The sequence below is a fragment of the Colius striatus genome, chromosome 14 (genome assembly GCF_028858725.1).
Source record: "Colius striatus isolate bColStr4 chromosome 14, bColStr4.1.hap1, whole genome shotgun sequence".
In the NCBI taxonomy this organism is placed as follows: Eukaryota; Metazoa; Chordata; class Aves; order Coliiformes; family Coliidae; genus Colius; species Colius striatus.
This window is the reverse complement of record NC_084772.1, coordinates 10,765,536-10,792,379: the sequence shown is the minus strand read 5'-3', so window position 1 is coordinate 10,792,379 and position 26,844 is coordinate 10,765,536. Positions and strand designations below refer to the sequence as shown.

General features: G+C 40.9%; 1 protein-coding gene across 1 annotated transcript in view; it reads right to left on the bottom strand.

The window, feature by feature from the left end:
- ZNF536 (zinc finger protein 536) overlaps positions 1-26,844 on the bottom strand; it is a 182,776-nt gene that overhangs the window by 99,320 nt on the left and 56,612 nt on the right. The window contains exon 3 of the mRNA XM_062007709.1: positions 22,232-23,812. Within this exon, the coding sequence (XP_061863693.1) occupies positions 22,232-23,812 (1,581 nt within the window). The remainder of the gene's footprint in view (positions 1-22,231; positions 23,813-26,844) is intronic.

The following is a 26,844-nucleotide window of genomic DNA, read 5'->3' as shown; positions in this document are numbered from 1 at the left end:
ACCATAAGCATTAAAAATACTATAAACTAAAATATGGGAACAGCATGCACCTGAATTTATCACGTGGTGTTATGCTAATATACCATGTTAATGAGCTATACTACAAATATTGAAAATGCAATCGCATCTTAATGCAATATTGATAAAAGACCAACTTTCCTGTTCATTCTGTCTCACTTACAACAGTGCCTGGCAAATTATAGCTGTATTTTCATGATCGTAAACTTAGAGGAAGCATGTTCAGGGTCTGTCAACAGTTGAAAATAGTATTCGGCATACATTTGTGTCTGTCTTCTTCATAAAATCTTTAATGCACTGTGTTTTGCAGTACAGTTTATATTCCACGTGACCGATACATGAAACTCTTCCTGTGTAATGTGAGAACATGTAATAGCTACAGTAAACAAAATGTGCAATAATATTTATATACATCTGCTTTATATATAGGCTATCACATTCATAGGCACGAAATTCAGCAGTGTCTATATAGTAGTGCAACATTAACTCTTAAAAGGCTTGAAATAACTTTCTTTGGTTTTCTTTTTGTTAGTGAAAATGGAGTTACATGAAGCTTGCCACTTCCTCTCACAAGGAAAGTGTGATGGTGAAGCAATCAGACTTTTCATAATGCTACATTGAACACCCAAGCATTTTGACTATTCTAACTGTATTAACATAGCATGTGCATGATAACGTACTTACAAACATACAGCATGTTTTAGCCATCAGTTTATCAAAGTTCTATTTACTTTATAAATAAGACACTATAAGAAATTATTCTGTCAGATTAGGAGGCAAATTCGGCCTCTGTGTAATTCAACAGACTCTAAAGGATTTCTCCAGAGCAGAATTTGGTCCTCCAAATCTAACGTATTCAAGAAAGAGTTTTGAGAAAACCCGATTTTTTTAACAAGAGTTTTACAGATGTCTGCTAAAACCTTAATAGAAGCTTTGAGCCAGAGACTCCTATAATTCAACCCCTGAACTTTTGAACAACAATTTTATTTAGAAAGTTGATTTATTCATAAGTAAATAGGATACAGTGTGGATGAAGTACAAGGGATCAGGAGGCAGTTATTAGATTTATAAGTACAAAAGCCTCACTGTTGCAGACAGTGGAGGCTCAGCAGTTACTGTACCTTTCAAAACTAATATGTAACCATATCTGTTTTAAAAGAGTGATTCATATTACTCCGAATGCATGAGAAACTCTTTCTCATCCCCACCACAGGAAACTTGAGTCTGATTTTAATGAGCTTCAATTGGAATGTGGCCTTTGAAAAGTAGTGCATTTGAAAAGATGGAACATTAAATTTTGTAATGATGTAAAACATCTTCAATTTTTGACAGGACAATGGTGCTTATTGTGCTTTATGGGCCCAGTGGTGATTCAAAGGTCACTTTGTATATGACTCCACAGACAGGGGCAGCAGTGAATGAAAATTAGGTTACATGTGATCAGCTTTATTATTAATCAGATGAAAATGGATTTTTAACATTTTTCTAATGAGCAACAGAGAAAGAAGAAAATACCATGAATAAAACTGCAAGAGAGGACAGCAAGACTGAAATGCACGATGTGCATAACCAAACTAATGTGTATTAAATCTGAAATCCTTAAATACTATCTCAAGAAATAAAATGCAGCTGCATATTTTTGTGTCATAAATATACAGAAAACTGCTGAAATACCTACTGTAATTTACTATCTCTGTCCTTTGTTTATAACTAACTAATGAACTGATTTCTTTGTACAGTATATTATAGCAGCACCAGATAGCACTGCTATGGTTAAGGTTGTGTCAGCGTTTCCAGTATAAATCCTGTTTTTCAGGGGTTTATAACTCAGCTGTAAAAATGCAGCCCAGGCTAAAACTTGGCGTACAAGGTCTCTGCCAGGGAGCACATTTATTTTTTTCGAATTTCCCCAAAATATGTCTCAGAATATTCTGGTATTACACAAACGTGAATTACACAAATGCTGTAAAAGTTTACTAGTTTAGGACTCTGCACTTAACTTTGGAAATAGGTTGGATTTGAAAGAAAAACAAAATAAACAAAGAAAAAAAAGAGGGAAAGCACGCACCTTTGTAACAGGACAGGCTAACACACCTCTGCTCTGCAAAGAGTGAAAATTAACAATACTTCTAAAATCCTTCAAAACATCGCTCCCAAGCAGAGGGCTGCTTTTTCATACCCTGGAATATTTTCATGCTAAATAAAACATGGTGCTACAGAATTAGATTGTGGAACGTACCGCTGGATCTCCATGCTGCGAATGAACTCGCATTAAACCTTGCATTAATAAAGCGCTTGATCACAAGAAGCCTGTGTGTCTAGCTCTGTCTTTGGCTCAGCCAAATGCCATTTGGCTATCAAAGTCCTGTTTTGATTAGCAACTAGTGCCAAGAATCAGGGAGAGGAGTGGCTTGCAGAAACGAGAAATGCTTCTTTTTGCAGTTAATCACCCAAAGAGGAGCAGGAAAAAAAAACCACAGAACAGCGATGGCTGAGTAGCAAATCCAAAATCGGCCCTTCTGACAACAAAATGTACCGCAAGTCCCCATCTTGCCAGTCCCTAGAACTGCCAGGCACTGCTGTGATCCAAAGCACCCTGATTTTCAACTTTGGAGGAATGTTGCCATTAATGTGCCTCAAAGGAATAGTGGGGAAAGAATGTGACGGACAAGTTACAATAGCAAAAAACACTGGTCAGCATATGTGATGGTGTTATATGAGAGGCTGGGAGTATTTTCTATCTTTCAAACAGATTTACTGGGATATAAATGGATAAGTGTAGGGGGAAAGCAGCAGGCGGCGGGGTAAAGAACCCTGCACTCTCCCTCCCTGCTCCCTCATGCAGCACATGCTCCCAGGCTTGGCATGGAGGAACAGCCACGTCTTCCTGTCCTGTTTGTGCCACCTGTGCTGAGGTTTCCAACACCAGGCTTTTCTGAAAGCACCCCACAGGTTCCCACAAGGCTGGCTGCTGCATCCCAGTCAGAGAAGCTGTCCCCACCTGTACCGTGTTAGAGTCACTCCCTCCATCTCAAACCTTACCTAATTCTGCAGTAAGCTGTAAACCACAGAGAAGGAGCAATGCAGAGGTGAAGCAGAGCCTGGGTAGTGCTGGCTACAGGCTGCTATAAGCACAAAGCCAGGGTGCCCCAAAAGCCACTGCAGCACCCCAGGCACCATCCCAGCCCAAGGACTATGACCACAGCAGCCTCAGGCACCACAGCACAGCTCTCTGCCAGAGCCACTTCTTTCTAATGAATACCTGAACCTGCAGGCAGAGCATCCTGCACAAGCTTTCCCACATCCCTGGGGATCCATGCCACAGCAAGCTCAGCCTTGGCCTGAGGCTGCTGAAACAAAACCACTCCAACTCCAGCATAATTGCAGTGCCTTGGATATTCCAGTCTCCTCTGTCCTGGGAAGTGCATGACAGAAAAATCACTTGGGCACATTCAAGATTGTTTACTTTAAACAATAAAAAGAAGACTGTGAGAACAAATGTTCTGTCGTTTACACTTAGTCCTATGTCATCCCTCTAGAGCTGGGAGCAAGCAGGTCCTTCACCCTGCACCACAAGCCTGTGCTACCACAGAGGGATGCTCTGTTGCAGCTGCAGAGCTGTGCTGCCCATGTAAAATGCCAGTTCTCAGTAGAAGCTGGAACACTTGACCAACTGATGGATGAAGAGACAGCAGTTGCCAGTAAGACAGACTAAAAATTACTGATACCAGAGGCCTTGAGAGGAAAGCACAAAAATTCCCTGCATTGACGCTGTGTGGCAACATCACTACCAGCTACAAAGCTCAGAAAGGGGCTGTCTGAGGCTCCTAGCTCTACAGCTTCCCGGAGATTCAGAAAGGAGAACGTTTCAGCAAGGTCTTACTGTGCTTCCCAGGTGCTTCCTGCTCTCCTCCAAAAAGGGTGCTGCAGCAACAAGCTCCACCCCAGGTTAATCAAGCAAGAGATAAGAGCAGCAGGACCCAGTGCATGGTTAATGATGCACAGCTGCTCCACAGGTGCTTCTCTCCAGCACCATGCTGGGGACCCTGATCCAAATAGACTTTTACATGGGATATTTTCATGCTTTCTGGCTTACTTCAGGGAGAAGATACATGGATAACAAATTTTCCATATATTTTATCTGAGCTTGTCACTCACTCTTCTCCTAAGGATGCCAGGCAGTACTGAAACCTGTTGGTACACTTTGAAAGGGAAGAGGGGAGAGCTGCCTAAAATACATATGCTGTTAAATAAGGATGCAAAGTGGAACTTTGATCACTCTATGGGTCAGTTCCTGGTAAATGTTTATTCCATTCCAGTGTGTGTTTCTTTAAGAAAAGAAATACATAGCATTTGCAGTAAAATATAGAGGATATGCCATAGTACTTTGGTTATTAAGCTAAATAGTCATGTAAAATGAGTATGGCATTTTGGCACTGATTCCTGCTGTACTGAGGCTCCTTTGTGAAATTAGTTAATTAGTTCTCCCCCATACCCCAAACTTTGCTTGAATAAATTTGTGGTTAGCACAAGTATGAAGAATTCTGCTTTTCTTGGCTAAATTTTGCTTTCTTCCCCCCTTTTCAAAGGAAACTTCACCCTTCTGTTGGGATAACACTGTTCACTTTGGATAAAGATGACTGGCTAAAGAAATAACATTAGCAAAAATATATTTTGTGTAGCAAAAAAGCTGCTCATACTTTCTCTGAAAGTAACTGTCCATCACGGCATAAGGTGAATAAACAGAATCTGCAGAGTGTTATAAGCTTGTTAACTCTCTAATAAATTAGCTATGAAAAAGTGTTAATTAACTAGTAAAAATGTTTAGGGATTCTTTCAGGGGAAAAAAAAGTAAGCACTGGAAAGGTGTATACTTAGCAATATGTAAAAAATACAGGTTTTTAACTCAATTTCTGAGATTTTTACAACAAAGTGCAGAGAAAGACAGACGAAATTATGTTCTGACTACATACGCTGAATAAGCCCAATGGGAACCTCTGTATATAGTTATCAGTGGCACTGAAATCTGCTTAGGAAAGCAACAAGTCTTTTGTTCTGTTGACAACAGTTATTACAATTAATTCTTTCTGTGATTGGTATTTGCACTGAGTGACAAGGTGTTATTTTACCTCGGTAAAAGTTAAAATGGTAATACCTACATGCGAAATAACACTGAGTTTGCTATCACTCAATAAAAGAAAAGCCTCTCTTCAGAAATGCCTGCTCAGCCACCACTCCTGCAAATATGAAGTATTAGCATCAAGCTTCTCCCTCTCCTCTTTCTCCAGTTTATTTTCTTTTCTAAAAGATTCTTTGGGGGGCAAAAAAGAAAGAAAAAAGTTGTCTACTTTCTGATAAAACTTAAGTGGACACAGTCAAAGGCCTCCTGAGCTGCACCTTGAGGCAAGGTCCCTGCTGCAGATCGCAAAATGGTCTAGGTTGGAAGGGACCTATTCCAGCCCTTTGCTAAATCAGGTTACACAGGAATGCATCCAGATGGGTTTTAAAACTTCAAGAGGAGACTCCACAACCTCCCTGGGTAGCCTGTACCAGGGCTCCCTCACAGGAAAGAATTTAGTATGTTCCAGCTTGTGTCCATAACCCCTTGTCCTATAACAGGGAGCTACAGAAAACAGATTGTTCCCATCCTCTCAACAACTATCCTTTAAGTATTTATATCTGTTGATAAGGTCTCTTCTCAGTCTTCTCCAGGCTAAAAAGACCCAAGTCCCACAGCTTTTCCTCATCAGAGAGATGTTCCAATTTCCTGATCATCTTAGTAACCCTCTGCTGGATTCTCTCCAGAAGTTCTCTACCACTCTTGAACTGGGGAGCTCAAAACTGGGCACAGGACTCCAGATGTGACCTCACTAGGGCAGAGTAAAAGGAGGAACACAGTAGGGGGAGAATACTGGCTAACTGAGAGGGATGGCATTGCCAGGGGCAGGATACATTGTCCTCCAGGTTGAGTCCCACCAGTGGACTGCAGCAGGGGCTGGCATAGGCTGAGAGCAGCTCCTGTGGCTGACAGGCCAACAGCATCCCCTTTATTGGGGTAGGAGCCACAAGCACAGTGCCAGGACACTGGCCATGCCACAGAGCCATGTTAGTGATCAGGAGGAGAGGCCTCCACCCCTGAGGCTGCAGTGTTCCTTGCTGATCTGAGTGTAGCCTGCCCACCCCGGCACAGACCTGCCACGGCCCCGGTCCTTGCAGAGACACCAGAGGCATCACAGCTCAAGCAGTCCCGGTGGGGAGAGGAGGGTGTCCTGCCACTGGTGTGGAATCAAGAATCAGGTGCCGGGCTGAGGCTGCTGCTGCCTGAGACATGGAGCTCAAAGCAACAGCTATGAGTTACAGGGCTTTGGGGCTACTTCAGATGTTGCTGAGACCTGCCTGTCTCACATGCCACAAGGAAAGGGCTGTGTAGAGGCTGGGAGACCCCAAAACCTGTGGAGCTGCACCGTACCACCAGAGAAGCTGAGCCCCACCACAGCTACCGGTGTCAGACCCAGTGCAGCCACACCTGGATCTGTCCTGTCCCTGTGAAATATCTGTACACCTCTGTGCACAGAGGGGCCCCTTGGCTGGCCAGCAGAACCTCAGCTGACCATTTTTAACACAAGCAAGACAAAACAGAGAGAGGAGCATTAGATGATATAAATTTTACCTTTCGTAGCAGGACCCAGCAAACCAAGGAAAGTTTGCAGCGCTAGCAAATGGCAAATAACCCATTAGCTCTGGATAGTTCAGCACGTCTCTACTTTTATTATAAGTTAGCCTCACTAAACCATCGACTTAACAGAGAATCATTATAAATCCCCATTTTGAATTTTTTTATTAGCAGTATTTATCACCTTCTCAAAATCAATCCTATATTTTTAAATTAAAATAAATGACTACTTGTACTGCAATCAATATTAGTACATTTCCCTTTTTTAAAAGGGGAAAAAAATGGAATACAAAGAAATGTCCTTCTTTGGCTGCATCAATCCAATTTCAATATAATTCAATATTTAATAAATATAATCCTCTGTGTCTGTGCAGGGAAACATCATAAAAAATGCAAAAGGTTTCCTGGTCTCCAATAACTTGCATGCAACAAAGTGTTTCCTTATTCCTTCCATAAATACTGCAGTGTTACACTGCTGGGTTTTTTCTTCCTGCGTGTTAGAAAGAGTTTGCTCTGATTATGTATAAGAAAGGAGGCTTACATATTTCATGATTAAAAATCCAAAATGCTACCTACCATCTCCAAAAAAATCACCGTCTTTATCTCTCTGTACTTCTTTGGCTTGTTCTTTTTGAAAGGGCAAAAAAGAAAAACCTTATATAATACCTAATTTGTACATCTGTGGTTTCTCTCTGACTTGCATAGGCACCATATGTTTTTAATTATCATAATAGCCTTAAAGAACCTGTTCAGTGGGAAACACATATGATCCTTTTATTACTGGTTTGTAATTTAAACAGTTTTAACAGAAAAGGTCTGGCTATAAGGGACCGAGAGGCACAAAGGTCTAAAAACCCTGTTATTGACCTCTGAAAGCATGAGTTCAGATCCCACCCACCGAGGTGGGACCCAGCTCTCCCGCCCCTGACAGAGGTAATCAGTCGCATGTGAAACGGCTCTTTGGGACATTAAAAGACATAATCTCCAATCTCAAATGACTCGACGTTTCAGTCAGTGGCTGACACAATGAAACCGGGGTCTATAAACATTATCGCGCACCCGATCTGCGCTTCCCTCTCCCTGGCGAAGGCTTGCAGAGCCACGGTGCCACGGGAGAAGCCCTATGAACACCAGAAGCCCAGAATTTCAGCAGTTCTCATTAGTTGTTGCCCTTTCAAATTCCTGGTTTTGTCCTTTATGCAAATACAGGACTGGTGAGCACGCCAGTCTCCCAGCCACGGGAAACAGTCAGATATTCGGAGGTAGGAATTAAATTTAACAAGTTCAATTCACTCCTGATTCTGGACATCTAAACACATAATCAGTCTGATAATGTTATTAATTATCATTCAAGCGACAACCTTTGACACTGGCATGCTCCCACAACCTCCCTACTCCAATAACTCAAACAGAAAATCGTTGGCATGAAAACCCACAGTCTTATGAACAGAAATTGCAAATAAGCAGGCACTGAACATACAACTGGGAGTGAGCAAAATCCCCCTTTTCAGAGAGAAAGCAGAGGCTCACACAATAGCTCAGTCACTTGACCCAAAATGAAATTCTGCACAACTTTGTCCCCAAACAGATAATTTACACCCCAAACAAAGAGCTGTGGGGAGAGGAGGGTGGGGAAGGGAGCCTAGCTAAAATTACACTGAGGCTGGAAGTTGTTACAGCTCCATTTTGGGAGATGGATGGTGTCCTCATTAGAACAAGGCTTTATTTAGATGGACGGACAGAATCCTTATTAGAACATTAGGCTGAAAAGTTTAAATGTCAAAAAATACAAAATTAAGATTTTGCAAATAAATGCTGACTTGGAGGAAAAGAAGAGCTCCCTGTACAGATCCCACTGGAGAGACTTGGGAGAAATTAAATGCCTCAGGAACAGCAGTTTCTCATGTCAACCTAACCCTTCAAGGTTCTGGTTTCACAAAAGCCAGAGGAGATCCCTTTTCTTGAGCAAGGTGGTTTCCACTCATGATTTGATGCTACAGGCTCCATGCCTGGCAGCACAGTGAGTCCAGAGGGAAGGGAGGACTCAGGAGCTGCCTCCTCCCACCACCCATTTTGGAGACAGCCCACTCAGCGGATGACGTGCTGATGCTGGAAACCCACTTCCAGCTGCACAGGCCCCTAAACCTGCGAATCACTCATTTCTTGCCCTTCCTCGTATCACTCCCCATCCCCAGGCCCTCTGCTTTCTCTGGGGAAACTCAGGTATTTTGCAGTGATGGAAAGACAAGTTAATTATCTTGCATACAAAAAAAGATGGTGATTGTTTTCCATTTTTACCTGAAAGCTAATGGATCTTGGGATACCAGACGTGGATGCTCAAAATCCCCTCTGGAGCCTTTCTGGTGACTTGCCGTCTCTCGGTTGCCTTTGGTGCACACCAGTCTCTGCCGAGGGAATATGTGAGCGACTGCACACTAAAAGTAGATTTTTGAAAGAGGAAGTGCGTGCACACAGCCAGACACCCATCCCCACCCAGACACCCTCCACCCCCTTGTCCTGCATCTTGCTTGCAGGTCCTGCTCCAAAGTGCAGTGACCTGAGGAAGAACATCTCATCTCACAGGCTTCAGTGCTTCAGGGAGAAAAGACAAGGCAGAATTTGCTCCTGAGAGAGGTACAACACTGCAGAGCTCTGAACAGCACAGTCCTCGTCCTCTCACCCAGGGTCACGGGAAAGAGCGGTGAGTGCTGCTGTCCCCCATGCTTTGCCAGGACAGAGCCAGGCAGCCGGTCAGACTGCCATGTGACAGAGGCAGCCATCTCTACTGGCCTCACCAGAGCTCCTGGTTCTTCCTGGATGCAGTGACAGTCATATGTCACAGCCTTGTTTCCTTTACCAGGTTCTAGGCCTCCACGTTGAACTTTCTACTTGGGCCAGAAAAGGATGCTCAGGGAAAGAGCTCCTGATGAGATTAAACTGTTTTAGTTTCTTTAAAATATTCTTTTATTTGATCTTCTAAATAAATGAAGATTTTTCTCTTTATGTTTTTCATTGTTTTTTTTTTTATATGAACGCAGTGAAAATCTAGTTTTCCTTTCCCACAGCTTCACCCACAAAATCATCAGGATCAAGTCTTCTGGTGAAACTGAAGTGCTCAGTGTTTAACTTGCAGCATGGGGAAGGATGGCAGGGATCACCATGCATTGCAATCTCACAGCATAATTCCTCAGCAGGCAAGCCCTACTCTTGCACAGACATGTTTGTGAACCTCACACCAGCTTCTAAGCAACTGAGTCTGCCAGTCAAGGAGAGAGCACCAATACACACCACCAGAATGTATCTCCTCGCCGTTGGAAAGACACACAGGATCCATCCATCCGTTGAATTCACATCCACCACCACCAAGTACAGTCAGCCTAGGGACCCTTCATGCTATAGGTTTCATGAAAAGAGTGCTTCCACTTCTTCTCTCATACAAGTACGGACGTAATTCTACCTTAAGAGAAATCCCAGCTCTGTGCCTGAGAAAACTTTCTAAGGATCCTCCTTTCACAGCAAGGACCTCCAAATTTCCAAAAAGTGGATAACAACAATACCACTGTGATCCCATCTGTACACAGCAATGGCACTGTAATGCATAGAGCATAAAACACCAAATTCCCACAGACAGCATCTGTCTTACTACAAACAATGGACCATTATCTTGTAAATAATTCTGATTAAGCTGCAGCATTTTCCCCAAACAAACAGTAGGGGAGCAGAGGGTGAGGATTTTTCTAGTGGGAGTGCCTGTTTTCTCCTTCCCCAGCACTGACACACAGTTTTTTATTCAACTGATTGGCCCCCTCCCCTCCTCACTCTGTCCCCCATGGCTTGGTTTTCATCTCCTGACTTTATCCAACTGTCAATCATTTTGGCAACTAAAGAGGGAGCCATCACGTTAATGGGATTCCCACCTCTGTCCTTTGGGAAAGCTTTTATGGTTTGGTTTTGGTTGTGGTTTTTTTTTTTCACCCCAACATACAGTTACATCATGATTAGTGAATACACCTGTAAACCCTCCTGTTGTTAAAACAGCTCTCGTGTTAGGGGATGGAAGGATCAATCACATCACAGGGTGCATGTTGGTGCTGGTCAGCATCTCTGGATGTCTGGCTGTGCCAGGGATGCGTCTGGGTGCGTTTGGCACCTGGGTGACCATGGCATGGGGGCAGCCTTTGCTGAGCACAAGGCATCACTCTCCAAACCTTCATCAGGGAGAGCAGAATCCTCAGGTGCCTGTAGCAGGGAGGAGGGGCTGGGGCTCGCCATTGCGGTACCTGTACCCACGGGAGCAGGCACAACCAGCAACAACTTCACCAGGAACGTCTGAAAGGGTCTAAAGGAAAACCAAGCATGCAGATGGGAACAGGGTTAGCTGTGCAGGGGGACAAATGAGACAAAACACAATTAGAGCTAACTTGGTCCTTTATCCTAAGGTCCACAAATGCATCTAAGTGCAACTGTGCACTGAGAAGAGCCCCTAAGAAATCCTGCATTTTGTCTGTAATCTGTCCACTTCAACACACAAATAATTTCTTGTATCTCTCTCAATAAACGTTACATCTCTATATGACTGAAGTGTTGGTTTTCCTTTCCTGCTTCCTCTTGTTATACATTCCATATATATATATACACACACATATCCTCATGACTTGCCTTGTCACACATATGAGCTGTTTAGAATCAAATGCACTTCTCGGCTTGAATTTAAAAAAATTAGAAAAAAAAGAAAGTAGCAAGGACTAATCTAGGATGGTAACATTGGACAGTAGGCAAGAAAAATTTTAACGTACAAGCAGCAAACTGAAGTCACTGCCATTCAGTTAAAACCCACACATCAGCCAGTTTAGCCACCAGATCAGTGAGTGTGAGCAGGAAGGCTGGGACCTGCCGAGCTCTGTGGGGACCAAACGCTGTGTCACACTGATGCTGAAAAGGAGGGGGCAAATCAAACTGTGGCAGACAGCATGGCATGTCCTTGGTCCTGCCAAGGGCCTGCTTGAGTGGGCACAGAACAGTAGCACCCAGAGGCTGGTGCTGAGCTGGGAGCTTGGCAATGTGCTAGGCATGTTGCTGAACCATTGCCTGCTGTTGTTGACCTGGACTGGGCAATCCACTAGACATGTTGCTGAACCGTTGCTTGCCATGTACTGCATGTGGCTCAACCCAGCTGTCAATGACCCCTGAGGTCAAAATTCATGGATTTGGTGGAAAGATGTTATGGCCAAAATATGTCAGAGCTCCTGCAGGTGCAGAGAGGGACTGAGGCTGAAGGCAGATCTCAGCACTGCGTTCACGACTCAGTGCTGCTCGGGAAGTCAGACTCAGGGACACTGCTGGGACATAGAAGGTATGCACACACCCAACACAAATTTTCAACGTGTTTATTTCCATCAATATGTTTTTTATAGCTTACTGTAGTTGTATCAGAGAAGGCAGCATTCATACACTGAGGACTTATATAATGTTCTTCATCTTCACAGTGCTTTACAAATATTAATTCATTTATCCTCACAGCACTCCTACCACGGAGATAAGTACTATTATTTTCCATTTCACAATGGAGAATCCAGAGTGGAAAACTTTTTTTTTCCCATGGTCAGTGCACAAGTCACACGTAGACCTGCAGGAGGAGCAAGGGCTGCCAGCTTCTGCATGTGAGACACTTCCCCCCAACCCCCCCCAATCTCATTTTAAAAAGACTCGTGTTCTGCCAGAGTCATGGCACATATCGGGATATGCCTTGGGTTTTTCCTTCAGTAAGAGATAATTAAGGAACAATTCCCTCTCTGATCCCCAGCATGGCATGCTATTTTCTACCCCACTGTTACTCTGCGAGCTGAACAATGGCTGTTCTATGCAGGGAATGGCACTACAGACACCCTGGATCAGAAGAGAGCGGCTTAGAGAAACCTGCTGGCCCGTGTCTCACTCCAGGGACAATGAGGGGGGTGAGGTGGCCTGGGTACAAACACCTGACGTGAGGACGTGGCTTCAGGAACACTTGTTTGTAAGTGGCAATGCTCTGGGCAGGGGCTTCTGTCAGCTGAAGTTGCTCACGTCCAGTACACCTATCTAGAAATTTCCTACATTAGGAAAACTAATGTGGTTTCCAGTATTTGGCCTCAATCCTCAGAGTATTCCTTTTACATGCATGTGGGAGGGATGCAGAGTGCTCCTAGTTCACCTTTGTGGTGCTGCTGTAAATAAACCTCTTTCCTGTCTGCTCCTTGCCAGCAAATGTGCGGCTGCTTCCAATGGCAATAAGAGCTACTGTGAGCTTGAAAGGCTCAATATCAAGGCATCTCAAAATATAAAATTGTGACTGGGTGTTCTAAGGGACTGTTCAGTGCAGAGAACTTTAATCAACATTGGGGATGACAAACTGGGGAGAAAAATCCTAATTTTATAATTTCTAAGAAAGGTATATTTCACCTGTTAGAATCCTTGCTAGTGAAGACCTTACCAACCTGGGGTTTTTCCCCCATAGTTTCTATTTTGATGATAATAAAAATGCACAAATCCCCAAACCTTCTAGGCAATTTCCTAACTTGGAAGAAACACATTCATTAGCAAAATAAGTTGCCAAGTTAAACCATGGCATGTTGCAGAAGACATGACCATGTCCTACGGGGGACAGGGCTGTACCTAGATGTTGCTTTGGAACAACCAGAACAATTGCTTAGTGAGAAATGTTTTTTGCATATGACTCATCAACTCTTGAAAACAGAATTTCTTACACAATACAAGTGCTGACACAGCCTTCACTTGAGTGGTGTGACTGCAGCTGTATAATTACAACTTTAGATTTGATGTTATGGACCTTAGGTTACGCCATTCAGACAAATGTTCTATTGTATTACAGAGATATTTTTTCCTTAGTCATATTGCCCAAAGGACAATAAGGACTATATTCACAGCTCACTGCAAAGAAGTTTAGGCATATAACAGCCAGCAGTATTACACAAGATGATATTATACCCTATGGGGGTTAAATGGATTCATAATTGTCACTTTTTCTTGGGTTTTTTTGTTTTTTTTTTTTCCTTTGCTCCTAGTTGATACTTTTTTGGAAGTGCTCTCCAAATAAAAGGAAGAACAATCTCACACTGAGTCTGGATAAATGTTACAGTTGTCTCACAAATGCTGCATTATTTCTAGTCCTTCCAAAATAATATAATTGTCCTACTGCTGAACTACAGATTTTTCTCAGTATGACACAGAACACTAAAATGTCAGGTCCTGACTCATGGTGCTTTGGTGGAATAAATAAAAAGTACCAATATGCTATTCAAAACTGACAGCATTAATGAAGAATTGACACTGGGAGCCCTCATCATGTTTTCCTTTAGCTTCCATTGCACGCTTAGCAGTTCACCAAACAACAGGCCACCTCTTACGGGTTCCATCCTGGAAACACTTACCATAGACCTGAGGGATGCTACTTGCACTGAGGAGACTGGTTGCTTGTTATCTTAGGCCTGCTTTGTCTCAGGTGAACTGCAAGAGGTCTCTGAGGATGTAGGCTAGTTTCAGCACATTCTTTCCATGGGAAACAAAAATAAGAGCTCAATGCTATCTGCAGTACTGAAGACTGTGCCTTAATGTAAGGCTAGGCAAGATTAACCAAGAAAGATCACTCATGGGCTGTATGCTCCTGGTATTTCTCCACTGGGATAGATGTTGCATGCCCACTACTTGCTAAGGTTCTACTTCCAGCTGCAAGACTGGACCATATATATAGACTTGCCAGTCATGCAAGTACTAATAGTTACATACTTAATCCATTCCATGTTACTACTTTTTAACCCAGTGATTCTGTGAACATTTCTGCTGGATTTTAACAGTGACGAAGAGAAATAGGTCCCACATTTCCAAGATACTTTCTGTGACAGGGGAAAAATGTCTCACGTCCCCCCTTATATACCTGCCTAACAACACATGGCATCCTTCTAATGACAAACACCCCTTCGTTAGAGTACTGAATTTAAAAAATACCCTTTACACGGCCAACAAGCAGCTTTGCAGAGTTTAGCTCTCAAAGCATGGGACAAATGTGGATTGCAAGAGTGGTTTTTGGTCTACCAAAAGGTACAACAGTTTCTCAGAGAGTTTTCTTGAATGAATTAACAAAATGACTCAAAACTGCACTAATGGTTAACAGCTTTTTTTTTTATTAGCAACACTGAGATAAGTTATTGAAGCATTTTAGTATTGTTTTACATTCCATTCAGAAGTGACCTAACTTGAAACTCCATATACATTTAAAGATATAGTTTGACACTTATTCAGAAAGCAACAATTATTAAAACTTACATACCTTCATTACCAGGAAACCTTAATATATTTTCTAATTACTTCCAACAATACTCTATTCCAAAGCACATGATAACCCACTAGAAGTTTACACATTTCACTTCAATCACAGGTTTTAAATTGTGGATGTCAGAGTGCTGTTCATTGAATTTTACTGTCTTTCTTGGTTAATATTGGAAAACCTGGCACAATATATTAAGCTAGAAATATTGCTTAGAGAATATGAAAAAAGATAACTACAGTATTTTTTCCTGCTAAAGCATTACAAAATACAGGACCATTAAAAACTCAAATAGAAATGACAATAAATAACCTTAAAAATGTTAAGAGAATTTTCACTCATACTAAAGTCCATTCCCTAAGCTTGCCAAACACATAAATAACAGAACATATTCAGGACCTCTATTTTTGTACTATTATGATGGTTTGTTATATATTGTGGATGTACTGTGTACACATATATTAATGCTTACACTTAAGGTATACATTTTTTTTTCTTTGCTGAAACAATTAATAAGCCTCAGGTAATTATTATCCCTGGTACTACAGGTATCTAGATAGGTGGGAGTGAATCTCAGGAATTCCAGATATGCAATACTGTGCATAACATGATCATCTCCACATAAAGATATCTGTTCCTTAGATTACAAAGATGAATTTGGTTATTTATTTCTGAAAGCCTGTAACATAAAATGATAACTGCTGTCAAATTAATTGTTTAAATTTGGTCTCATAATAGGTATTAATTGTACACTTAGTTTTGACTTACAAGGATGTCTAAATTGTTCGTGTTTATGAGAAGTTATAGGAAATACTACACCTCAGACACAAGACTATATATTCCTGAACCAAAAGACAAACTAGAGCATTGTCTAACTTTGGAAAGACCTGGAAACATCTCTATGCTTCTGCCTAATCCTAAATTATAATTTAAATTTGAACTGGATATGACAAAAACAATAAGAATAAAGTGTTTAGGAGATGAGACTAAGAGTAAAATCATACGGCTCTAAGCTTACATCATTATTTTGTCTCTGCAAAGAAAAGAAAAGCCTTTCTGTGCTAGGGATTTGCCTTGGTGCGGCTGGCCACTGATGTCTGAAATCAAGGCACATACCAAGGCCTCCTTTTGCAAACACAATCCCCCTTTCAGATCTGGTGCTAGGAGGGACTGAATGCCTCCAGTTTCACAGGGAATAGAAAGTACTCAGCACTTAGTTGTATCAGATATTTTAGGGGTTAATTTCCAGAAACATAAATGCAGTGGGAATGTTACATCACAATATGAAAAATGGCAAGAAAGAAAAGTTTTCAACGGTAAACAAAATGCTGATATGGGACTTATCACCTATCTGATTTGTGATACAAGAAGATACAATCAAATTAAATTACACGAATATAGAAATGAAATTTAAAGTAAAATAAACGTAGGACCTGATTCTGCATTTCTTAGTCATGTAAGTAGTCCTGCTCATCGAGAATGAGGGATGCAAGATTACGTCCTTAGCTTCTGCTTAGGAAGTCAATGTTGATTCAGACAGTATCTTTTCTAGCCAAAAATATGCAGCAAAAGGAAAGTAACATAAACAAGGCTAAATGTCAACAGTGTTTGCAGACTTACAGACACCATCCATTTGTTTGTACTGAAATGACTAGCGAACCATTTGGCAAATACAATGCTATTCACAGACCGGCCCTTTTATCCAGCAACAAACTTTACTGGATCACTGGCATTCCCAGTTAATTAAAAAAAGGAAGCAAGCCATATGAGTTGGGTTTGATACTGCCATCCAAATGGCACTGCAACATCCAGAAGTGCGGCTGAGGCCCAGGCATGGGGCAGAAGTGCCGATCTCCTGTTCAGCAGTACACCTTGTACACTACCAGCAGGCCTTGGACCTCCTAACCAAAGCTAAAGAAACCTCTTCAAAATCATCATCACGGGGAAAAGAAAAGCCTGCAGTAAAACTTCCATATCACTGCATTCTGCCTTGAAGGAAAAGAATATTCTGGTTGCTCCTTCTACGGCAGATCAGGATGAAGTGTTGGGTTACTCAAGTGCATTACATGATACTTTAAATGGGCAGGAGTACTACAGTTTGCTGCAGTAGGATGACCTTTCACTGCCTCGTAGCTGTCCTAGAATTTGGATGTATCAGGTCTTTTGCTTCTGTTTAATACAGATCTTATAATTAAAAGAACTGCAATAAAGATTCAACGGAAGCCACCACAAACAATTAAATATCTTTTTCTGTATTTTATATGTTGATGGTAGTTCTGAAGGGGTTAGCATTATAATCTTTTTGGTTTTGACACCTGTGGCAATAAGCAATTTACAACAACTAAATTCACTATTTAAACATTGGGGTAGAGCACTATAATTATGTGACAATAAAGCTGTAATAATCTGCCACAATTGATCTTCCTCTTGCCCAGCCCTCTTGTCTGTGCTGCAGTTCCACATTTGGAAGGTATTTCAGAAAGTTACAATGCTGAACATTTTAATAATTCTGTGCAATGTTGAATGCATTCTGCTCTAAAGGAAACTGAAAGTGCTCAGCCCTTCACAGGACCAGAAGTCCAAAGCTGCTAATGTACATCAGAAGGGCCCTGCCCTGTTTTCATACAGTGAAAAAAAGTGATAATGGGGTGGGGTCTATGCAGGAGAAAACAGCACTAATTGCAGAGGAAAGCAAGCATGAATGGAAGCAAATTAGATTTACAAAGACAACATAGAACTAATACTTTTGGACATCATTAAGTGTGGGTTCAACAGCACTAACCCATTAAGCAACCAGCTAAGGCCCAGGACTATTTCTGGCCACTAGTTCTGTAGCTCACCAGCTCTTCTTTGAAAGTAAAAGTATTTGCCAAGCAAAAAATACAAGCAGGGAAATGTTACTGTTTTAGAGACAGAGCAGAAAAATTTAAAGGGAAGAAGAGACAGACAGGAAAGTGTCTTGTCATAAACAGATTCTGTGCAAATCACGTGTAAACTAATGACTTGGAACATTATTGTGATACAACTATACGCATATGGAAACACAAGCAGAGAAAAAGAAGAGAATAAACAGAAAGGAAAATAGATTTTCCAAAACTTAAATACAAAGTAGGTCTAGAATCTCTGAGTGCAGCTACTCAAATGAGCAATGACTGTGAATGTAGAGAACACAGATGCTCAAGAGAGCCCTCATCCCACAGAGCCATCAGCCTGGGCTTCCCCTCCATGCTGGGCTGCTGGCTGGCAAAGAGCAAGGAAAGGCATATCTTCTTAGAAACTACGTGGTAGCAAAGATTAACAAGACTGGCACCTAGGTATAGTCATCTGAGACTCCAAAATCAGATACAGGTCAGGAGTAACTCTAAATTCATCAAGGTTTTCTTTCTTTCTTTCCTATTCTGCTATATATGTAAAGGAGAAATATTACAAACATTTGTGATTTTTCTCACCAGCCTTTGGACATGGAGTTTTCTATATTAGGCAGTAATTGTGGTTCTTTCCTAATTGTGCCTGTTATCCCCACAGTCCATGCAAATCTCGTGAAGTTCAGCAAGGCCGAGTGCACATAGGTCTAGATAATCTCAAACGTGAATACAGGCTGAGCAGTGAGTGGATTGAGAACAGCTTGTGGAGAAGGACTTGGGGGTGTTGGTGAAAGAAAAACTGAGTGTTAGCAAACAAGGTGTGCTTGCAGCCCAAAAAGCCAAATGCGTCCTGGGCTGCATTAATAGAAGCCTTACCAGCAGGTCCAGTGAGTCTCCTCTTCTGCTCTTGTGAGGCCCCAGCTGCAGTACTGCCTTCAGCTCTGGGGCCCCTGACATAAGAAGGACATAGACTCATTCGAGCCAGTCCAGAGGAGGCCACAATGATCAGAGGGCGGAAGCACCTCTCCTAGGAAGACAGGCTGAAAGGGTTGTTCCGCCTGGAGAAGAGAAGGCTCTAGGCAGACCTTAGAGTAGCCTTCCAGTAGATAAAGGAGCCTACAGGAAATCTGGAGAGTGACTTTTCACAAAAGCACACAGTGATAAGACAAGGACTAATGGATTCAAACTGAAAGAGGGAATATTTAGATTATATCTAAGGAAAAGTTTCTTCACTGTGAGGGTGGTGAGGCACTGGGAACAGGTTTCCCAGAGGGCCTGTGGATGCCCCATTCCTGGAAGGTTGGATGGGGCTTGGAACCTTCCCTTGGAAGGCTGGATGGGGCAGGGCAGGTTGGATGGGGCTTGGAACAACTTGGTCTAGCAGCAGGTGTCTCTGCCTATGGCAAGGGAGTTGGAGTGAGGTGATTTTGAAAGTCTCTTCCAACCCAAACCATTCTAGCAACCAGTAATTCTATGATGAGAGAATAAATTAATTATGTGTACATCACCAGTCTCCCTCATTCTACACTGAGAGAAACTAAGGACTTCTTCCTGTATGTGCGGTGACTTTCTAGAACAACAATGTGAGTTGGTGGCATTTTCCTCCAGAAATTAAATCCTTTTGTGCCAAGATTTGTGCTTAAGAACTGACCCATTATCTCAAAGTAAAATCTGCCAACTAAAAAATATTCACATGAATCACTAAAAATCTCAGCTTGTCTCATGCAGCCAGAAATTTAACTCAATTAGCATGGCCAATCAAAGATCTAATCTCAGCTAACCGAAGATGAGATATTTTATTTCAATTTTATAGCCACTGTTTTCTGACTGCAGAAAGAGCACCACGCCTTGCTGTCTTGATTGTGCAAGGACTGTATCAAGCGTATCAGTATTCTCTTTTGACATGTCAACAACCCACCGATCACTGTCTGTAAAAAGAAAGGCAAATGCACAGAGTCTCCCAAAATACAAAGGAACACAAGAATCATGCCCTGGAATCTGGTGCTGGAGGTGGGTCTTAAGTCATCAGATCTCTCAGGCTTTAGGACAGACAAAGAGAACCATGACTAAGGTCATGGGCTTTGTGCAAGAGGGAAGAAAGACTAATAAATGAACAGAGTGCTCTTGATGGCTAATCTGCAAGCACAGAAACATCAGGTGAGATCCCCTGCACTAGCATGCACAGATGGAGTGTGATTTCACAGTATAAAATGTCACTGAGAAAATAAAAACTCCTCCAAAACAGTACTTTGAAGTGGGTGGTGTCCAAGTCAAGCAAATAAAAAAAAAAAAAAAAAAGGAACTACTGACAAGGGGCTTGTTCATACTCATGTACTTCTGCTGTGAGATATGGGGGAAAACAAATTAATATATCTAAATAGTCAACCTTGATACTTATACTCTGTAAACACGTAATAGAATGTCAGTGAAAAGCTATTTTTGGAGGGGGGAGAAAGGAGGACTTGCACTGAATTTTCCATTAAAAAATGGCTTAAAAAGTAGAACAGACAATCTTCTGTTGGTTTTTTTTTTCCTTCATATTCAAGTCAAATCCATTATCACTGGGCAGCTTGTGAAAGGGATATGGTCTTTAAAATCATATAAACTCAAGCCATCATAAAATGTCTTCTGAATTGATTGGAAGATGAAACAAAAAACTAATGGAAGTAACATGACCTCATTTCAATAATAATGTAGAGGGTGTTGTTTTAAAAATCTTATGTCTGGAAAGAAGTTTAAGTATTCTGTACAAAGCAACTAATCTCAGTTTTCCAGTTTTTCCAGTTGTTTGTGTAATTATTTCTATGCTGTTTTGGGTTTAGTTTGTTGTGTTGGTTTTTTTTTTTTTTTAACTGATTGATTGTATTTCACAAATAGAGAGGAAAAAATCCCAGTATGATTTTTACCAGCTGCAAATAAATCTCAATTATTTTCTAAATATTAGCAATGTAACTGCTGATTTTGAAGAATCTGTAAATATTTCCAACTATCTGAATTGGTTCTTAGTGCATCGAGATGCAGAAGTTTACAAGTAAGGCCATGCAGATACTTGGTCTGGTGATTCAGTTTAAGTAATGACAATATTGTGAAGCCAAAATAAGAATACAAGTGAGATAAACTTTGTTAGGGGAAATTAGATTCCTTTTATCAGACCTACTAATACACTTGAAAAAGCTGAGAGGAGCCTGCAGAAAGGGTTTATGGCTTTAAGCACATATACTATATATTCTTTAAGGTAACCAGGGTAACCACTTCTAAGCACTTGCAGATTTAGGGTTTCATTTTGAATTGTCAGGATTTATGACTGTTGATCACATTTTGGTTTTTTATTTTGAATACATTTCATTATGCATGTTCATCTGAGAATGAGTTCTCTTGTTACTTTGAAGGTTAAGTGAAATGAGCATTATTGAAATATTTGTGACTTTTGCTGACTCTGTCTTTTAAAATGATACTGTTTTTTCAAAGGATTTACACTCTGAAACCTCTTTTAAGCAAGAACTATGCTGACGAAACAGGAGATAAATTGAAAAAAATCCTCATTCTCATTTTCTCCAAATAGATTTAATTTTCATTTTTGTCACACGTGATACGAGGAAGTAAACCTGCAGTTTTGTAAATCAGAGAGTAATAAGGGTAAAAGGTGGGTTTGTTTGTTTGTTTGCTTTTTAATTACCTGGAGGCATATTCTTAATCAGGCAAATCACAATTTTCACAACTGCTAGTTAGAATAGTGAGAATGGTCGAGGACAAATACTGAATGGGTGCTACTGAAGCAATCCAGGAAAATATTGTTTTAAAAAAGCAGATGGAACGAAAAATAAAATAATAATTAAAAAAAGGCTCTTCACTACAGGTAGACACATGCACTTGGCCTTTGATTTCGTTAGCATTTTGGTAATTGAACACACCCCAATTCAAAGAAAGGGAAGAATAAAACAAAAAAAAAGAGCCAAAGTAAGGTTTGCTTGGCAAAGCATCCAGTGTTTTTCTTGGGTTCTTTCTTATATCAAAATACTGAAAAGTTTGCAAGTTACCATGTAAATTTTTTAAAACTTTTTCCTCCTTTGGGAATGCTAAAGCAGTAAGTATCCCCTTCAGATGCCACTAGCACAGATAGTCTATATTGCTGCTACTCTAGTTTAAAAAGCAAGTTCTTTCTAAAATCCTGTATATGCATGCAGCACTGCTGATTTCAATGGAGTAGACCACATATAAGACTAGAATTTGGCCCACAGGGTTTAACATTTAAAAAAATGTATTACTAACAAACATGACTAAGTATATGTAAAGAGCAGCTTCATGATTCTGCACAAGTGTTTTCTGAAATGGTCTAAAAGAAGGTCTAAAACTTACCACACAAGTCAGGTCTCTTGATACATCCACTAGTTGCTGTGCTACTTGCAAGTCCATTAAAGGCTGCTAAGCCATCAGAGCTGTAAGCTCTTAGGACTGACAACATGTTCATCTGCTTCTCCAGGACCTGTGGACCCTGAACTTGTTCGGGTTTCATCACTCCTTGTGCAGTTTCATGGGAGGACAGAAGATTCTGACTGTGCCACTGCTTTTCTGATGCTTGCGGCAGTGGTGATACGAGCCCTTGAGTTGGTTGTGAGGTGACTGCACTTTGTATATTGTCGCCTCCTTCACTGCTTTCTTTATTTAGGGCAGACAACGGCTTATTCATAATATCTGGGTCTGTGTCAATGTCCTCATCTTCAATGTTTTCTTCCTTGGAAGACTCCATATCCTCAGATGAAGCTATGTCAGAAAGGTCATCAGTAGCACTTTTATTTACAGAGTCAGGGAGCAGAATATTTGGGTCATCTTCAGATTGTGTTTTTATTTCAGATTCATTACTGGTGCAAGAATTTTGTGTTCCTGTGCCAATAACACCAGGATAAACACCAAACTGCTTATAGAAGTCTGTTGTAAAATTACAAAAAGTGGATTCCATGTGGCTGGGCCAGGCAGAGCTCTTTTGCTCTCCCAGGGTCTCTTTATTTTGTCCTTGGGTCATTTTCTCAGAAGCTGAGTCCAGCTGGCTCAGCATGTTTGAAACTACTGCCTCCTTGCTGGACTGCACAGAAGAGGAGAGCAAGCTCACTTTATTAACTGAGACTGAAGCTTCTCTAGATTGGTCTTTGTTGTTCCCTATGATGTTGTCTTTACGTTTAGCCTTGCCCAAGTGATTGGCCTGGAGGTGCAGGGCCATTAGTTCCATAGATGAAGTTGTAAAAGAACAAAATAAGCAGCCATGCCAAGCAATATTGTCTTGCACAGTAACAGATGAACCTGGGAGGGAGGCTGCATCTGGTCTGACAGATAAGTCAAGAGGTTCGTATTGTGACTTTTCTGTTTTTCGCTGCGAGGACTTGCTATTTATCTTTTCCTCGCCACCATCTGAGCCCAGAGCTTTTGCTGAAAGTGGATCTGAGAGAGCTTTATCCTTCATTTCTTTTTCTTTCTTCAAAGAACTTAGGACAAAGCTGTCCATGAAAGCCTGCAAAGACCCTTGAAAGTTCACACCGTTCCCAACCATGTTCTGGTAAGCACGGCCAAGTTCAGAGAAGTGTGTTCCTTTGGAAGATGTGTCTGAACCCTTCATATTTTCCGAAGATGCTTCAGATGACATGCCAGCTGCCTGTCCTTGCTGATCTCCAGAAGACAGCATTCCTGACGTCCACTGCTGTGAAACCATGCCACTTCGGAAATCGATACCAGGAAGCCCCTTGAAGGCTCCTCTCAATATATCTGGTCTAATAAACACAGAACTTTTATTTGATGCCTCATCTTTGTGTTCTTGACTTGCAGCCTGCCCAGACAGCGGTCCTGCTCCGTTCTGTCGCTCCCGATGGTGCCGTTCCAGGTGGTATTTGAGGGATGCAGACTGAGTACCAGCATAATCACAATGGGGACACTTGTAAGGCTTCTCACCTGTAGGTATGGATTAAGAGAAAAACGTAAAGAAAGACAGTTAACTGTACTTAGGTGTATGAATAAGAAAAATGAAACATCAGTCTTAGCTGCTTGAAAAAAAGATCTTAAAGCTAATAATTCATTTTTTAAAGAAGAAATGCCTTTAATTGAAGACTAATTCATAAACTGAATATTTTTAAAATGGGTTTCCAGAATGTGGGACTATTCAGGAGTGACATGGTATCTACACACAATTAGCCATCTTTTTCTTAATCTAACATGTAGAAAACTGTTGTAGAATTAAAAGCTATGATTATGAAAATGAAGCATAACAATTTCAACCACAGTAATCATTAAAAGTACAAGTTAAAAAAAAAAGAGACAAAGAATGTAACAAATGGATGGTTGCAATATTTTGTGTATACAATTGCTCTAAAATTTGTTTAAATTATACACATGGAAACCATTTTTAAACCTAAAAATTTTATGGCACTGTTACGCAAGACTGAAATGAATGATTTAAGTCTTGCTCTGCAGTAAATCATGGATATAATTAGCAAATGGCATACTGCACAAGTAATTTATCATTATTTGGAGGGCACCATTCCAGAAGGATTCAAAGATCTGCAGACCTACTGCATTGTTTCTAAATAAAGAACTATAAATACAGATTCTATAAAATATTAATATCATTACACTACATTATGATTGCAGCGTGTAAGAACATATAGTTAAAATAAAAAGTAGTCAATAAAATAAAAAAGAAATAGACTAATAAAAAAGTACAAAATATATTTATTTCCATATTTGAAATTAGCATTATCTACTGATTTTTGCAGTCCCTTAAATTTGTACTAATGGCACTTCTAATGCTCAAGTAGTAAAACGTGTAATTTACCTACAATAAACGCTTTTCTAGGATTTTCTTGAATAGAGTTTTAAAACATACAAGATTATTTTCATGAATTAAATATATATTTGAATCCCACAGTAAACTTTTATTGTTCTTCCCATACTTTAAAAGAGGTAGAAGATATTGCACATCTAATAAATATTGACATACAATCATAAAGACATATATAAAAAAATTTACATCTGAGCAAATGTACATCTGCGTTTTTGCAGAGCACTTGTTAGCAATGCTGAATTCCTTTTAAAGCAAGCAGTCCTCATGGAAATCCTCACTCAAAGTGACAGGATTCTGGAAGACCTGCGAGCTGTCAATGTTGGCAATTATTTCTATGAGAGGTTTCAACACGAAGAATAAACTGTTTTCTCTATGTAGGTGGTTTTTTCCTAAGTGATCTAAAAGACAAAGGCCAGCCTTCTACAAAGGGTACAATGGAAGTAATTTTTGAAAACTTCTACAGTAAAATGCTCTCTAATATAATGTAGTTCACCAAACCAGCTGGAAAGTCACCTGTTTTCAAATAACCTCAAAATCTGCTTAAAACAAAATTGAAAAGCTTTCAAACTTATGTTATTTAAGCTACAGGCTCAAATGAAAGGCTGGTAAATACTTGGGAAGCTGCTCCTCTCACTGATGGCAGGAATTTAGTAACGAGATGTCAGGCCAGAACACTCAGATGACTGCATGGCAGTGCAGGAGCAGGCTTACTGACCACAACCAGGGGCTGGAGACCTGCTGCAATTCAGACAAGGCTGAAGGAAGTTACAAGCAGTAGAAGTTCTAAATCCATAATGTAATCCTAAAGCTAAACTGTGAGACACAGTAAGGACATTAATCAACCTTTTTAGAGGAGAAAAGTTCAGCACCTCAAACAAGAGGTGTTCAGCAGGGGAAAAGGTAGTAATTAGCATGGTTCGTGTTTTAGGACAGGGCCCACACAGCAGAAGAAATCAGATTTAAACATTTTGGTGTAACTTCTGAGTCTTCCACAATCACCTAATTAAGTTTTGATGCTCCATCAACACAAAATAGGGGCTGTATTTCAGCAGGGGTTGTGCAAAAGCAAACAGTTCCTACTGACATGCAAGAATCATTAAACTGAGATGGATCATGTCTTTTTGGACTTCCCTGGTCTCAGGTGAGTCTGAGCACACACATACCCATAACAGGCATTGTAGGGTGGGGGGGGGACAGAAGACATTGGCTGTCTATTTGTTTGCATTTCTGCAGAGCTGTTTAGGAGTGTGCAAACTCTGACAGCTGTGCTGCCAATCAGAAAATGGACAAATATTAATGCTGTTTTTACAGCACGTACATACTGCAATATTTTTGAGCCATTTCCTGTTATTCTGATGTTTGTCATAGCAGTTATTCTCCACAGTTCCTAGTGACCTCTGACACAACTTACGTATTTCAAGTGTTGCCGAATAAGCAAGCAGACAGGCAAAAAACAAGTACCAAATTTTATAAGGTTAAATGTTCTCACTTCTGAGTTTAAATTCCTCTTCACTGAAAAGCTCTTCCTCAGCATCCCTTTTGCCTTTATGGAAATCTTTGACACAATTATATTGAACATTTCCTTTTATTCAAATGGCAGTTCAGTGTGTGTTTCCATAGTTGTCCCGGTTTTGACTGGGATAGAATTAATTTTCTCTCTACTAGCTGATACCGGGCTGTGTTTTGGATTTAGTGTGAGAATAATGTTGATAACTCACTGATGGTTTAGTTGTTGCTAAGTAGCACTTAAGGATTTTCCTGTTTCCCCTCTCCGCCATCAAAGGGGTGCACAAGAAGCTGGGAGGATGCATTGCCAGGACAGCTGATCCAAACTAGCCAAAGGGCTATTCCATACCATAGGATGTCATGTCCAGTATAGAAATGGAGGGAGTTGTCTGGGAGGTGCTGATGGCTGCTCTGGGACTGGCTGGGCATCGGGCAGTGAGCAACTGCATTGGGCATCAACTGTCTCTCTTAGGTTTTATTTACTTCTCTTTTTCTTCCTTTTCATTACATTGATTATGTTCCTTTTTACTTTAATTATTACACTGTTCTTTGTACCTTTTTTTTTTTCAGTTCTCCCCATCCCACTGGGGGCAGGGAACAAGCGAGCAAGTGACTGTGTGGTGCTTAGCTGCCAGCT